Below are 16,463 nucleotides of genomic sequence, written 5' to 3'. Positions count from 1 at the left end.
AATTTTAAATTTCTGCAGAAAGTTTACAACTTTTTTGGCTCCAAACTTAAATAACTACATTCAAACATCAAATTCTACAGGTACACATCAAAATTATTCAAAAATAGAGTGAAAAAACAAAAATTAATTATTGGCAGTTACAGGGAAAAAAATGTCATACAGGGGCAGCGGTATAAAATATTACAGTACATGCAAAGTTCTACTACAGTTTTCACGCTTTTATTTACTGGCCCTGAAAAGATTAATGTGAGCATTTGTCCATATAAACATCTTTTATGTGAGCTTGTTTCTAAGTGAGCATTTTTCCATGTGAACTTTTTTCTATGCAGCATTTTTTCATCATTTTTTCCTGTGAGCTTTTATACCTGTGAGTATTTTCTCTGTGGGCATTTTTCCAATCACCGTCTTGCCTCGTGTTTTCTAAACCTCGTCATTTGTTACTGGATTTACTCCAGGCGGCATGACAGGAGTTCGAATACTTCATATCACAAAGAATGATTTGGCCATCCAAAAGTGCTTGGGCCAGCCCTCTTCACATGCTCCATAAGGCTAATGGAGACTGGTGTCCTTGTGGTGACTTTCGCTGCTTGAATGCTGTGACTGTTCCTGACCAGTATCTTGTATTGCATATTCAGGGCTGTATACGGATTTTTCCTGGAAAAAATATTTTTTCAACACTTAATTTGGCTAGGGCATATCCTCAAATCCTTGTTCACTCAGAGGAAATCCCTAAAACAGCTGTGACTACCTCATTTAGATTATTTGAGTTCCTCAAAACCCTGTTTGGTTTGTGAAATGTAGGCCAAACATTCCAAAGATTTATTCATCAAGTACTTTCTGGCTCAAACTTTTGTGTCCCTTACTTTGATGATTTGCTTATGGCTTCAGAAAATGAAGATGAGCATGAGAGCCACCTCCGTTTGATTTTTGAGATATTGCAAAAATGCGGGTTAAAACTGAATTCTTCTAAATATATTCTTTTAAAGTCATCAGTATCATTTCTTAACTGCTTAATTACCCCTTCAGGTGTTCAGCTTCTTCCTGTAAAAACTGCAATAATTTCTAACTTCCCTAAACCTGTAATAATGTCTGAATTAAAGATGTTTTTGGCCTTTTTGGATTTTTATCGCCGATTTTTCCCCCCCTAAAAGCTATTAAAGCTCTGCTTCATTCTCCTTTAAAAGATTCTAAGACGAATGATAAGCATCCCATTCCTTGAATGGCAGAAACAACTGCAGTCTTTGAAAAATATAAAACTGATCTATCAAATTCCATAACACTTTGTTACTATGTCCCTGGTTAACAGTTGTCATTGATAGTCGATACCCCAGATGTGGCTATTGCAGCCATTCTGCACTCATAGTGCGATAATGGCCTTTTTTCTCCACTGGCTTTCTTCACGCAAAATTTAATTCAGCTGAAACTAAGTACAGCATATATGACAGATAATTACTTACTATCTACTGCACTGTAAGGCATTTTCAACATTGAAGGAGGTTTTTACAATATCTATAAAGATCATCATCTTCTAATATTTTTATTTAGAAAAAAGTAAAATTCTGGATGACCCAGGCAGATTAGGCATCTGAATTATATTACCAAATTCAGTACCAACATACAATATGTTCCTGGACCAGAAAATATTGTGGTGGATGCATTGTCATGAATTACTGCTATTAATATGCTGGATGTAACACGTTGGAGCATGATTGAGGTTTCTGGTCTGTTGGCATTTGATTGAGTTGGAGCATGTGTGAAGGAGCTGTTTGGTTGAGTTGGAGCATGTGTGAAGGAGTACCTTAGCATGTGTAATAAAGTTCATTTTTTGTTCTCAGTTGAGGCCATGCGTGAGCACAAAGGAGATCCTGTGCGTTAGCTTCTAGAATTCTCACTTGAATTCCAAATTTGCAAGCATTGGGTGGCTCTTGAGATCGCTACAAGGATATGGACAACTCCAAGGATGTTATAATAATAAAGATCTGTTTGCTGTTCTATTTTATCAAATATGATATACTAGAGTGTAAGTAAAGGAACACTTCTTTTTATATATCTTATATTTTTTGTTTTCCTAGAGAACTATTTGCAATGAAAATTATTTTAACAGAAAATTGGTTATTTGATAGAGGATTTAAACAATCTACCTTTGAAATCTGTGATTGAAATGTTTTGTATTTTTAATTTGTAGGCAAATATTTATTGTTTTTGTCCTTAAGTCTTCTGAAGTTAAAGCAATATTTCATGAAAAGAGGCTTCAGCATAAAGATGTCATCCAAAATTTGTTATCTCAAGACTATAAAAAGCAGTATAAAATTATAAATCAAACATTGGTAAAATTATTTGAGGTAAGTGTTTTTTTTTTTTTTTTTCTCTCTCTTTTTTTTAGGTAGCATGTTTGGGTGATTGTAACAATGGTAAATACATTTGTCATATCTCTAATGTCAGTAGGACAATAAATGTATAGAGCCATAATGGTCTGATAGTTAATTACACATTATTTATTATGAAAATTATGAAATCACTATTATGAAAATTATCTATCATTGGGCATCACCTTCATTGAAGACTTCTAAAGGAAATTAGTATGTTTTGTTTAACGTAATTACATATAAAAATTGCTATGCTGTAAGCTTCTGCCACACCAAGAATTAAATCTCGAATGGTACCGTTAGTGTTTGTTGGCTTATAACTGTTCTGTTGTGGGCCAAGAAAGCTATATGGTCAACATTAGGAAATAACCTGATGTTCTTATGTATCTTCATTTTTGTACTCATATGCAGCATTTATTTGAGCTGTATCCCAAGAGAAAAATTAGCTCTGAGATTCTGTTCAAGAGTGGTATAGCCATTGGAGGTTTTGGAGACCAGTCAAAATATTTCATGTCCTTTATTAAAGTTTTCAAAGTTTAAAAAGAAATGGATAATTGTTGGTTGCCTGTTTTTCTGAGGCCAGTCAAGTTCTTTTATCTCCTATATTAAGCTTTTCAGAAAGTAAAATAATAAATTTTCCAATTAAGAATGGAAAATAGAGAATAGAGATTATATAATGAAAATAATATAATGTTTTCATTATATAATAAAGATTATATAATGAAATTAATATCATATTTTCATGATATAATAGAGATTATATCATGAAAATACTTTTAGAAATTGAATGAAGCTAGGATTTCAGAAGACGTAACTAGAATGGTGAGTGAAAATGTTCTAAACTGTGCACATATTTATATTTTCGTTCTCCCTTCCTTATGTAATTTATTCATCTCTACAATTTTTTGAAAATATTATTTTGAATATATTTGCTTACAGATTCTAAAAGATATTCACTAAAAGCCTATTTCTTCTTTTGTAATTTATAATTTTATCCTCCATCTTTTTATTTTATGAGGAGTAAAGAGTCGTTTCCTTTCTCACCCCCGAAATATTTAGACCTGAGTAAGACTTTAAATAATAATCTGTTGCAGAGGTTTCAGTTTTTTTTTTTTTTTTTTTTTTTTTTGTTCACATTTGTTTGGAAAAAAATTATGTCTTGAAAGCATTTTGTTCTCCTAAATCTTTGAACACCTGCATCTAAAGCAAGCGTGGGAAAAAGCCGGCCTGCGGGCCCTTGTAATTGCTTAATCCAGCGAGTTATGAAATCTTGGGCAATGACATTTCCATTTATTTTCTACCCAATTTTGTATGCAAACTATTGAAATCCGCAGCATAAGTGTGGACCTGTTATTATAGTATATAGTCTGTTTTGTTATAAAAAAATATTGCCTGCTTGGAAAATTTTTTAAAAAATTGCACTTATATTTTTGAAAGTGTAAATTATCATCTGCTATTTTATAAATTTTTTTCATGCAAAATGGCCATTTTAAAAAAGTAATGGAGTAACCTCATTGTTTCGCACTATCAGAATCACCAACTGGAACAAATTCATAAACATTATTGCAAATACAGTTCCTGGAAATCCTATAATTAATTCATGCAATAACAATGAAAAGGAAATCTCGAACCTCACAAGTTGCATACATATTGCATTAAATTATGCAACTAATAACTTCTAAGTATATAAATGCTTTCTTTCCCTCTCACATGACATCAGAGAAAAAATTGTCATAAAAAACTGCATTTGTAAACACTGGCAAATTACCAAAGGTCCACAAATTAAAGACAACTGAACTCTGCAAGAAAACATCAAACAAGCAATAAAGACCTAAATGGGCAAATTTTGTAAATTCTCTGACAACTGAAGATTCATTGTATGATATCTCATGGAAACTCAAGACCTCTACAAACCCATTCTCCCTTATCTTGGACTTTCTGGCATGGCCTATTCAATCACTTTACAAAGGAAACTCATTCACAGATGTGATTCAAGATACATTTACCCACCCCCAGATCTAAATATAAGATAACGATTATATTAGCCAAATGAATAGGATAATTTATAATTATCTCAATTCTCCTGTCCCCTTAAATTTCACCCTTCTTGCTACACCAGCCGTTATAGCACTATTCATTAAATATATTAAAAAGTAAAGAAACTTCAGGACATGACTACTTTCCTAGTAAAGCTCTTAAATATCTCCCCATAAATGTGATCACGCTCATTGCCAAGATCATTAATGCTGTAATTAAATTCTCCAATTTCCTCGAAATTTGGAAGCACACAATTGTAATAGTTTTCCCTAAACCCAAACCAAAAGAATTCCTTCCCAGATACCATAGACAAATAAGCCTGCTTAGCAGCCTTTCCAAACTTACAGAAAAAGTAATCCTCTATTTTATACATAAATGTATCTCTCCACGCTCATTGCCAAGATCATTAATGCTGCAATTAAATTCTCCAATTTCCTCAAAATTTGGAAGCACACAATTGTAATTGTTTTCCCTAAACCCAAACCAAAAGAATTCCTTCCCAGATACCATAGACAAATAAGCCTGCTTAGCAGCCTTTCCAAACTTACAGAAAAAGTAATCCTCTATTTTATACATAAAAGTATCCCCCCCTCCCACACACACTTGCTCATGCCCAGAACAGTTTGGCTTTATGTACTCCCACAGCATTACACATCAACTTCTTACAGAAGTTAACTAGATTACAGATGGCTACAATGCAAAAATCCATACAGGAGCATTATTCTTTAGATGTGTCAAAAGCTTTTCACAGAGTGTAGCATAATGGCCTTCTTTAAGGCATAATGGCTTTACGTATGCCTTTTAGCATTTTAATTACTATTTCCTTTTTCTTTTTTAGGTAATGGGGCTAAGTAAAACAATACTGGAGCATTCAGGTTATATACCTGGACTCGATGTGCCTGTAAATAATACTGTTTCTGAAGGTATTCTAATGCATCTATAAATCAATAAATATGAAAGAGTTAAAGTAAACTCAGGTTTTTCATTTTAAAATGTTTCAAAAGTAGTTAAGTACAAAATTTCATAAATGTTTAAAAATTTTGTTTAAGTATTAGATATGCTGGTCCTTTCTGATTATTCACACTTCCCCCCTCTGAAACACATTTACAAAGTAGTGTACTATGGCACAAAAATTGGGTGGTTTTTATTTTTATTTTTATTTTTTATTTTATTTCTTTTTATGTGGCAACCCAACTATGCATGTGCCCTCTTAATTTGATGGTTATATTTTTTGTTTAGTGTTTGTTTTGTCATTGAGTATATTTTTTTCTTCTAATGAATCAAGATGGGAATAAAGAGTTTGCTGCCTGATGGAAAAAAAAAAATTATAGCATTTTTTCAGAAATATGGCATTTTGTCCAACAGTAAAGAATGTAAAAATTTGCACTCTCTGATTTGTATGTCTTAAACGATTGAGTTGTATGGGTATGCAGTGTAAAAAATTGCAAGCAAAGTGTTAGAATGTAGGATGGCAAATTTCTGATTTTTCTTAAGTGAAAACAGATCGCTGTGTACATAAGCAGAACAGCATGGAAAATGCATAAGGATTTCTTGAAGAACAGCAGGGGAAAATGCATAAGGATTTCTTGAAAAAGAGTGCTGTATTACGAACTAGCAGCTATGCTGCCAGCCTTCGCCTGGCTTTTAAATGTACCAGAAAAATGCCTGAAAGGAACAACAAACATTAAATTTAAAAACTGCGCAGAATTTTACTCTGCTGAACAACTTCATCAAAAAAAAAAAAAGAATAACTGAAAGGTTTCAGATTTTAAATTATGTCCAAAGAGGCGTTTTTTAACATTTTGTCTGTTGCCTTTATTTATTAAATACAACTTTAGCAATAAAATGTATTATATATATAAAAAATGACAATGAAATATGCCAATCTCTTAAATACAGTGACATGAGAAATACGATGAAAAATTGTTGCCAAACCCATATTTCTAAAAGAATGAAACTATTCAAAATGGTGCGATTTCATCAAAAATCTATCAACAACAATAAGAAAGGAAAATTGTTGCCAAAATCACATTTTTAAAGATGTGAGAAGTGTACTCGGAAGCTTCATTTAAAAAAATTTTAAAAAATACAAAATATTATCATTTTTCCAAAATTCTTTTTGTAAAAGCAGTCGCATGGATGAAAGTTTTAACGTGTCCAAAAATGTTTTAAAAAAATAAACTGTACATTTTTAAAAATAAACTTTTTTTAGAAAAAATCCTGTTGAAAACGTGTTAAGCTCACTTTGTTAAATAAATTCGTATTTAATCGATTTATTGAAACACGGAATTTATTTTAATTTCGTAAAATAGCTAAGTGCCTGCTTTTCATGATGATGTGAAAATGGAGTATGTAAAGTAAAATCTCGTTTTCCTATACCCCATTCTGTCTCAAAATGATGCGATTTCGTCACAAAACATGAATAAAAAAAAAATTTGAATTCGAATTTTGAAAAAATCACTTCGAGGTGCACTGGCCTATGTACCAAATTTCGTAGCCATGGGTCTATTAGCTTACGTGCAGCGCGAACGAAAGACACACACACAGACAGACTCTTTATTTTATTATATGTAGAGATGTTTCTACCTTTTTTAGTTTTATTGATTGATTTTATGGAATTATAGCTTGGTTAAACTTTTCAGAATAGGGGATTGCAGATAATCAAAGTACCGATATGCTACTAAATTTTTATATGCTGCTGAATTTTTTTTAATCTTAAGTAGTAACCCAATTACTTTTCAGCATTAGGACAAATACTGGATAATACTGCTCTATATGGTGACTTTCAACTGAAACTACCTGATATAACAGATCGTATAATGAAAAATCATCCTGACTGGCTTGTGCTTATAAAATGGGCAATTGGATTTTCCAATTCAACTGAGCTCTTTAATGAAAGCACCATGCATATGATTGATTTGGTATGTTCTATAGTTAAGATTGAATATTGTTATATCAGTGCTGTCTTAATGCATGGGCCCACTAGGCATATGCCTCGGGGCAGCATCCTAATCTGTATATGTCAGGTTGACTTGCCATTAATAGGGGCCTATGCACACTAGTTTGTTCAGGGGCCCATAATGCTGTTAAGACAGCCCTGCCTAGATACCTACTATATAACCAAACTTTTTATTGTGTATGTCTGTAATTTGTTGTTAACTACAGAAATTACTGTGTGTGTTATTTCTGTTTTCACTGAAATTAATATTATACTGTTTAGTACAATTTTTAAAAAAAATGTACTAAACTGTATAACGTTAATTTCTTTAATTCAGAAGATGTTAAAAATTAAATTTATTATGCATATTATATGTATCTATGCATGTATAAGTGTATATGCGCAGCCCCCACACATATACACAAAATTTACATACAATAACATTCTATAGTATTTTTTCCCCTTTAATCCAATGATATTTAAACTGTTTTATTTTGCATTCAAAATTTTGTATACAAATTAATATAATGAAACATATTGTGCACAAATTAATATAATGAAGCTTTATTGTACACAAATTAATATAACAACATTTATTGTTCACTTATTGTACACAAATTAATATAACAACATTTATTGTTCACTTATTGTACACAAATTAATATAACAACATTTATTGTTCACTTATTGTACACAAATTAATATAACATTTATTGTTCACTTATTGTACACAAATTAATATAATGAGTCATTGTTCATTTATTGTACACAAATTAATATAATGAAATAGTTTTCAGTTTTAAATAATTTGAGCTTTTTACATTTTACTAATATTTTAATTTGTTAAGAACATTGCTTTTATTTCCATTGTTTGTAGAATAAACCCTTGTGTATAAATATTATGTGCTATAGTATACATATAACCAGAAGTCACTGGATACATAGTATTGAGGTTCCTTAAGACTGTAGCTGTTTTGCTAATATGTTGATGATTCTTTTACGTTATCTTTCGTGGAGCTTTACTGAAGTTCTGGTAACTTGTTGCATATATTTGCTTCCTTTATTCCTCTACCTGTAGGAAACACTTTGATTCAAGTACATGTTGTGATAGATCCTGTTTTCATACAGATTCAAAGATATTGAAGTATGAGTTTAGGCTTGGCCAGTTGTATTTCTATCTGCATGTCTTCAATTCGCAAATATATCTTGCATTGTGGTCAGATACATTGTTGGAACTAAACTGAGAAAGGGTTTAAGAAAATCACTGCCATATATGGGAAATACATGATTGGCTAAAATCTTATAGTAATTGTTAAGACTTTAAAATTTCTTTGATTAAAACTAAGGAACATTTTTTATGAATATTACCACACCAAGTGTACACGTATCATTTTATCCAAACCGGTTCAGAGCTTAGTGCAGGCTGTGTCAGTGTGCCTTTAGCAGTGCAAAGGTGAAGATGGTACTCACAGTGCAGCAGAGGGTGTTCATTAGGGAACGTTTCGTTACAACAAATTTGTGAAAACATTGTGGTCAATTGTTGGCTGATAAGTTTAATGGCGTCAAAGTGCAAGCTAAGAGTGCCAAGCAATGTTTAGTCAGGAAATGGTGTCAGACAGGATCTGTTTCGGACAAGTCAAAAAACATTCCTCAACATATCCAAATACCAGAAAATGTGGCTGCAGTTTCTGCTTCAGAGAAAAAATGCTTCAGAGTCCTACCAAATCAACCCGGCGCCTGTCGCAAGAGACCAACACATCATGTTGATCATGCAGACGAATACTCCACCTACACCTTTAAAATGCATCCCTACGGAGTGTCTGTTGTCCATGCATTAAAACCTGCATATGCTCCTCAGCACCTCCAATTTTGTGAGTGGTTGTTCACTGAGATAATAATGAATGGCTTGGACGTGGATCTTTTCTTTATTTCTGATGAAGCCTGGTTTCACCTAAGTGGTTATCTCAACTCACAGAATCACAAGTTCTGAGCAGCGGAGAGTCCGCATACCTTCTGCCAAACACCATTGCATGATCAGAAGGTTTGGTGTGCAGTGTCTGCAGACCGGATTATTGGTCCCATCTTCTTTCATCAGATGCTGAATTCGGAGTGTTACATCGACACCATTTTTAATTCATTTGTGGCAGTATTAACTGAGGTGAAAAGACGTACAGTTACCTCGAACAGGATGGAGCAACTGCTTATAAAGTCACCCGGACCTTGGATCACCCACAATCTTCATGCCTGACAGAGTTGTCAGTCTGGTCTTGTCTTGTCTCGTCTCTAGCTGGCCATGCAGGTCCCCTGATCTGTCAGATTGCGACTACTTTTTGTGGAGAATCATCAAGTCTAAGGTGTATCGCAACAACCCTCATAATCTTCAAGAACTGCAGCATACCATTTTGGATGAGATTGCAGCAATTCCTGCAGTCCAGCTTCAATCTGCCTTCAGCAACTTGCTGACCTAGAGCCCAAAAGGGCCAAGAGATGAATATTGGTCAATTTCAACAGCTGCTTAGTCAGGTTAGTACTGTATTACCTTTCCTTTGCTGTGTTTCTTTGTAACCTGGAACTCTGTTCTCTGAGCCACTTTTATTTGCCTCACCCTGTATTATTATTAGAATTCTGTGAGCCTTTCCATTGACCCATATTTGAATAACAGCATTATACGTATACGTGGTCTGGATAGAAGGTTTTAAGACCGAGCTCATTTAAAAAAAACATAAGTACAGTAAAAATAAATGTTTTTCCAATTATTCTGCGTATTACCCTTGTGAAGTTATACATTGGTTGGCACGATCTGCAACCTATTCCATAGCATGCTGAATGTCCTCTGCTGGAATGCCTCTTAGCTCCCTTGAAACGTTTTGTTGGATCATCTTGATATATTTGAATTAACAATCATTCAGTTCTGAAAACAAAAAATAATCTGGTGGTGATAAATCTGGCAAATAGTGCAGGTGTAGTAGCGGGTGGCTACATCAAAGATGACTGCATTGTATATTGCAAATATTTTTCTTCATTTTTAAAAGTACCAAAAATTTTTAAATTACTGTAAGAGAGTATTTTGAAAATCTTAAAATCAGTGGTTACTTCTAAAAATAATATATATAATATATATGTAATAATAAAGCACAAATTTGGAAGTATTGATGTATAAGACACTGACGTAGAAGCGCAGAAATGCTGATTGTGTAGATACTTGAAGCTTAGAGCGTCCATCCATTATAAAGAATAAGCAGTCGAGCCGAATTAAATTCCGTGTTTATTTAAATTCACCTTTTGTGGCGATAATTCACTTGTCACTCCAATCATGCCCACTTCCAGAACATTCACAATTTTAATATTATTGCCATAGAAGCAAATATAACAGCACATACATGACTGCAGAAAAGCGTTAACCAAGAGGAAAGCACAAGCAAAAGTGATGCATCAGTTCATAGAAAAAGGCAATGAGTCAAAAATTTCAGTTTTTAGTTTTGGTTTACAATTTGGTGATTGGTCAACAGGCATCTGCATTAAGCGTTATGTAAGATTGTATAATTAATTTGAATGACTCAATTTAGACTTATGACACTATTTCTAAGACAGAGAGAGGAAGTCCCCAAATTAAATGAGAAATAAAAGAGGTCATAGACAAAAGTCATAAAATTTTGAATTCAGTAATAATTTTAAACAGTATATTCTTTTAAAATAATTGCAGATTTTTAAAGTCCTATTAAGATTTGAGTCCAGTCTGTAAAATGTTCTTGTTTCTGGAACATTCACATCATAATTTCGACACTTCAGGGAAGGATTTCCAAAAATTGTTGTACAGCAATACCACAATTATAAAAATTTTATATACTCGTAAATTATACTAATTTTCATGTTTATAAGTAATATTTTATCATTTATAATAACATGATTGAAGTTATGGCTTTTACTTTTTATTACTAGATTTTACAATTTTCTTTCTTATTTTCTTATTTTACACAAACCTGAAGACCTCACAGCTTTCTCCTAGTACACACATCCAGCTATTTGGATATATCCACTTTAACAAACTCATGTATTCAATTTTCATGAGTGGTTAGAGAACTCCATATATATATATATATATAGAATTCCATCCATATATATATATATAAAAACCAAGAAAAAATGAAACATTACATTGTAATGTTGCATGCTTCCAACCTGCACGCAACAATAGTGGTGACTGCTGAGAACTGGAAAGTAGACAAAGTCTTGAGAAGGGTTTAAATCCCTTTTTATTCAACTTTAGAAATTACAAATGCGTGCTCTTGACGCTCACAAACTACGCCGACCCGGCGGTAAAATAAAAATAAGAAACTAAAAAAAAGAATAGTAAAAAGTGACTAACTACGAGGCTCTCTAAACGTAACTAACCTCACCGCATTCTAAGATACCGCTGATAATTCAGCAAACTTCTGAATATTACGTTGAAAGATTAACAATCTGCCGAGGCAAGCACACAGGCCGAAACGCGTGGTTCTTCAATTTCTAACTAGCCACCTCCACGCTCGTGAAGCAAAAAAGCACACTTTCGAACTCGTTCCCCTTCTATTTAACTCGGATTACTTCCGCTGACAATTTGAATCCTTGCGCGTTCTACCAAAATTTACATACTCTGGCATTGGCAATTCCAGGGGAAAGTAAGGCTTGACAGGAAAGATAGTTTAAACTTAAAATAAATGTTAGTTAAAATAAATATAAACCCTACAACATGAAAAAATAATAATCCTATATAAAAATTAAATAAGGTGGAAGCCATCAAAGTTTATTCAACTAATCTATCATCATTTAACTAATGGATAAAATGAAAAATAAAGTGTTCATCACTACTTGAATTCCAAATTAGGCCAAGATAACTGTACCATCACAATATCCTGTTGACTCATAAATATACTGTAATATTTTGGCAGGCAGGCACTGGAAATGATGAAGCTTAGCAATCTGGTCATTCAGAGTCCGGGTGTGGTCGTGTCGAAAGTGGGAAAACATCAGAATTGAAGACACGGAAGAATTTAACTTTTTAGCTCCATCTCTTTATTCAATGCAAATGGCAAATCATTCAAGATGAAATATGCTATAGTAATTTGAACTAAATAGTATTAACTTTAAATTTACTGCAACATATTGTTAAAACAAAGGGAGGCAGATCGGAAGAGCAGCAGTAGAGGGAGAAAGCGGTCTGACACAAAATGGCATGAATTCTTCATTTATAGAAGTGGTTACGTAACATGCCCAAAAGTTCTGGTCTAGGGGGAAGATCCTGAAATTGCTGAAAGTTAATTAGAGGTTGCCTGGTTGCATAGAGCAAAGCCATTGTATTTTTTATATTTTACATATATATAAAGCTGTAGAGTCATTAGGTTATTTTGAAGCAGGGGTACATGAAAAATGAGTAATTCCCTCACCGGGACTCTAACCTGGACCTTTCAAATATGCTTTGAGTATGCTACGGTTACACCATGAAAGCATCCAGAAAGGAGGAAGAAAATACCTCCTAATGCATTCTGATTGTTAGTTGAAATAGCCATTACTTTCATTCTACATCTTGGGAGCTGCAAATGCTCGGATGTGAGGAATAATTATTATTTAATACGCGCATAGTACATTTGCTTAAATTTTGCTTAATTCCATGTCTGTAGCATAAGTAGGATGTTTGAAAAATGTGGCTACTGGCATTAATTTCTTAAATATTGATGCTGGACTTGTAAATCCAATTACAAAATTTCTTAAAATAAGCTATACATATCTCTGGAGAAAGGCATGCAGTTTTCAAGATGTATGCAAAGAAACAACTTGCTAAGCGAAATTGGCAAACTGATGACAGAACCAAATGTAGCAGGAAATTTTCTTCTTTTGACTTGAAAAACTTGTTAACCTGTGTTGTTAAACTATTATTCACTCCTTTAAATCATATTATATATGGTTTAAAGAACACCTTTCAGTTCTTGAAAAAAAAAAAAAAAACTAATAATGATATGTCTATAATTAAACTTGAAATTTGCGAGCAGTCTGTAGCAAAAAATATACAGCGGAATTGTATGAAAATTGGGTAATGACAGAATGAAATGATGGGAATTTTATTGAGGGAAAAATAGATACATTGCATAACACCATCTAGTGGTCGTTTTTAAAACTCATTGTTTTATTTCTCCCCTTGCTAAATTCCTATCATTTCATTCTGCCATTACCCAATTTTCATACAATTCTGCTGCATAGTTTTTGCCACAAACTGCTCTCAAATTTCAGGTTTAATTATGGACACCCTGTATATATATATTATTTTGATTATACTCTTTGTTAATCCTTACTTGTTTCAAAAGTAATGACAATACTGTAAAAATATGTTTCCCCCCAAAACTGAGTAAGCTAACCATAATGTTTTCAGTGCATTTATGTGATTCTGTTTTTTCATTGTAACTACTGTGATATAAAATTTCATTATTAAGAGCTTATGCTATAAAGAGCTTCATTGTTATTTCAATAAGTTAAAAATAAAATTATGTAGAATTTGTTTTAAATACTTTCCTTCCCACTTCACCACAAATGGTACAACCTAAAGCCTACTTTTGGCTCTTTGTAATTGTAAAAGGTTAGGAATCAAAATAGGAACTACGTCTGGAGCATATGGCTTTTAAAATAAACCATAGTCAATGGAAGATGAATGCTATTCATTTAAGCTTCATCATATGTTTGCATAAGCTTTAGCTGCAGAAACCAACAAAAATATCAGTATAAGGAAAGAAAATATAATTGTGTGTAGAATTTTGTTATGTGGTCAGTGAGTCAGGATATGTACCTTTATATGTTTTTCTGATACATTTTTTAACAATTTAATAAAGATATTTTTTGATAAAATGCATTTTCTTCCAGATGTGAGAATCTAAAAGTTAAATCACTTGAATTTTCAAATTGCTCATGTTTCTTCCTTAAATATGGCATGGTCCTTAAGTATCCATTTAAAAGATTTAAGAACAGAAAGGGTTAGAAAATGTCTTGATGGCAAGTCATACTTAATGCTTGCCAGACATGCTTAATGCTTGCCAAAGGGCACTGTACCTCCTATTCCCAGGTATGGCTAATGATTTGGAAGTTCATCTCTGAAGTCTGCAGACACTCAGTTCTACAACTAGCTGAGGATTCATATTTGAGAAATATTGGGTATAAGTATTTTAATTCTATGCTGCTGTGGTAGAAAACATCCTGGTTGGACAAGGACACAAGAAGTGTTGGCATGTAAGTTTTGAAGTTCAATATATTGTAGGCTGGTAGAAATGTACTGACTTTTATAGTTAGGTTGTATAAACTAAGCATACTGATGTGGTTTCCCTTAGCAGTTTCTTCCAGGGGCAATCAAAGAAAGTATTTGGTTGCAAATGATACAAACAAAATATTGAGAGAAGCAGTAATAGGTATTAGTTTTGTTAAAATCTAAGCAAACAATTCCAGTTTACAGTCTTATAAGAAATGGGCAGTAGGCATAAACATGTTTTCCTCATTAAGGTAAATGTGTTTATTTCCAGGAAGTTCAGTTTCCATGTATGATAATAAATGCGAATTTTTTAACAGATTTAAAAATCCAACTGTAGCTTTTGATTGGGTTTCTTGGCTGGCATTTTAGAAAGGCTGAATGAGAAGGATGTTATGCGAGCACACTTGATAAGAGAAGTCTTAATAAAGCAACTAAATTTTGCAGCAAAAGAAATTGAATGGGTAACTTGTTCTTTTTTTTTTTTTTTTTTTTTTTTTTTTTTTAGCTTAATGGTTCTGTTGTCAACAATATAAACAGCACTGTATGAATGTGATAAACTGTAAATTTCATATGAATATTTTTTCAAGAAATAACATTTATGCTGGATACATGATCTTTTTCAGCCAATAAAGAGTCCAGGCTTTTTTTCTTCTTTTGAATGAAAGAAAGTAGTGCTGTTGAACTGACCTGTGCCCAAACCCTTAGTGCAGTTTCAAGAAAAGATAGCATAATTTTTGAAGCAGGAATTAAATGCCATATGATTAGCTGGTTATGCATTTTAACTCAATTTTTCATTTACTGTGTACCTGAAACCAGTTACCACAGTATGTTAAATCATGGCCTCTTTTCACTGAGAAATTTCTCTTCCCTGCAGAAATGGTATTCATTTTGGTTAGAAAAGTTTTTGATCAAATTTACTTTTTGTCTTTCATTTTTGAGCAAGCTCCAAAAGAAAATGTTGAAATCTTTTGTACTGAGATTTTATTATAAAATCATGTTTATTTTTTGTCACATATTTAATATATTTATGACAAAAATAATGGTTGTTAAACCCAGGTGGTTGTTAATGGTTGTTAAACCCATATTATACATAATATATTTACAAACTGCTTCTTAAATTTGCCTGGTATTCATAAAAAATTTTAAAAACATGTTGATAAATTTTCATTTAGACAAATTTTATCATTGGAGCCACATTATATTTTTTTTAATCATGACCAAGCGGTAGTTTCTGAAAATTGGGAGAACCACGGGGTAGAAAATTTATGGGAAAAGTTAAAAGGTTTTCTCATGATCGTCAGTAACCATTAAAAGTCCTGTCATATTTAATGGTCAGTAACCATTAAATATTAAATATAATTTTCTGTATGATTCCCATATAGCAAAAATTACACTCATTAATAATTAATAATCGTTTAATAAATTTTAATCCAAAAACTTCTGTTCTTTTACATAGGAAAATTTCTGAAGATAGATTACCAATTTACTGACCAAAACATTTTTCAATGCCGTAGTGAAATAAATTCTCAATTTTCCCACAAAATTTAGAGAAAAGTATAAAATAAAAAGTTATGCTTTTTAATGGTTTCCTAAAAATAAAAGTTAGATATGTGCTGAAAATGGGAAGTCAAATTCATTTGTCATGTGCGCATGATGAAAATTTGGCTAAAAATAGTACCATTGTGCTAACAAATTTAATAACATGTACTGCTGTACTCTACTACATAATCATTACTCAACAAAGTAAATGACCTTTGTTTTTTAGTGTGCTCCATAAATTTGGGTGAGAATGATTGAACTTCAGATATTTGTTGGCACTGAAAAGTCACTGAAGTCTGTAAATTCATTCTTGAAT

General features: G+C 32.5%; 1 protein-coding gene across 2 annotated transcripts in view; it reads left to right on the top strand.

Moving 5' to 3' along the window:
* Window positions 1-16,463, top strand: part of LOC118204344 (coiled-coil domain-containing protein 134-like) — a 39,879-nt gene that overhangs the window by 7,371 nt on the left and 16,045 nt on the right. For both annotated transcript variants that reach the window (XM_035376676.2, XM_035376675.2), the window contains exons 2-4: window positions 2,224-2,342; window positions 5,242-5,326; window positions 7,146-7,324. In XM_035376676.2, coding sequence (XP_035232567.1) covers window positions 2,224-2,342; window positions 5,242-5,326; window positions 7,146-7,324 — 383 coding nt within the window. The remainder of the gene's footprint in view (window positions 1-2,223; window positions 2,343-5,241; window positions 5,327-7,145; window positions 7,325-16,463) is intronic.

This window comes from Stegodyphus dumicola, chromosome X1 (genome assembly GCF_044657685.1).
Source record: "Stegodyphus dumicola isolate Sdum_Otavi_A_Nest chromosome X1, ASM4465768v1".
Classification (NCBI taxonomy): domain Eukaryota; kingdom Metazoa; phylum Arthropoda; class Arachnida; order Araneae; family Eresidae; genus Stegodyphus; species Stegodyphus dumicola.
The sequence above is the reverse complement of the archived record's forward strand: the minus strand, read 5'-3'. Positions and strand labels throughout refer to the sequence as shown.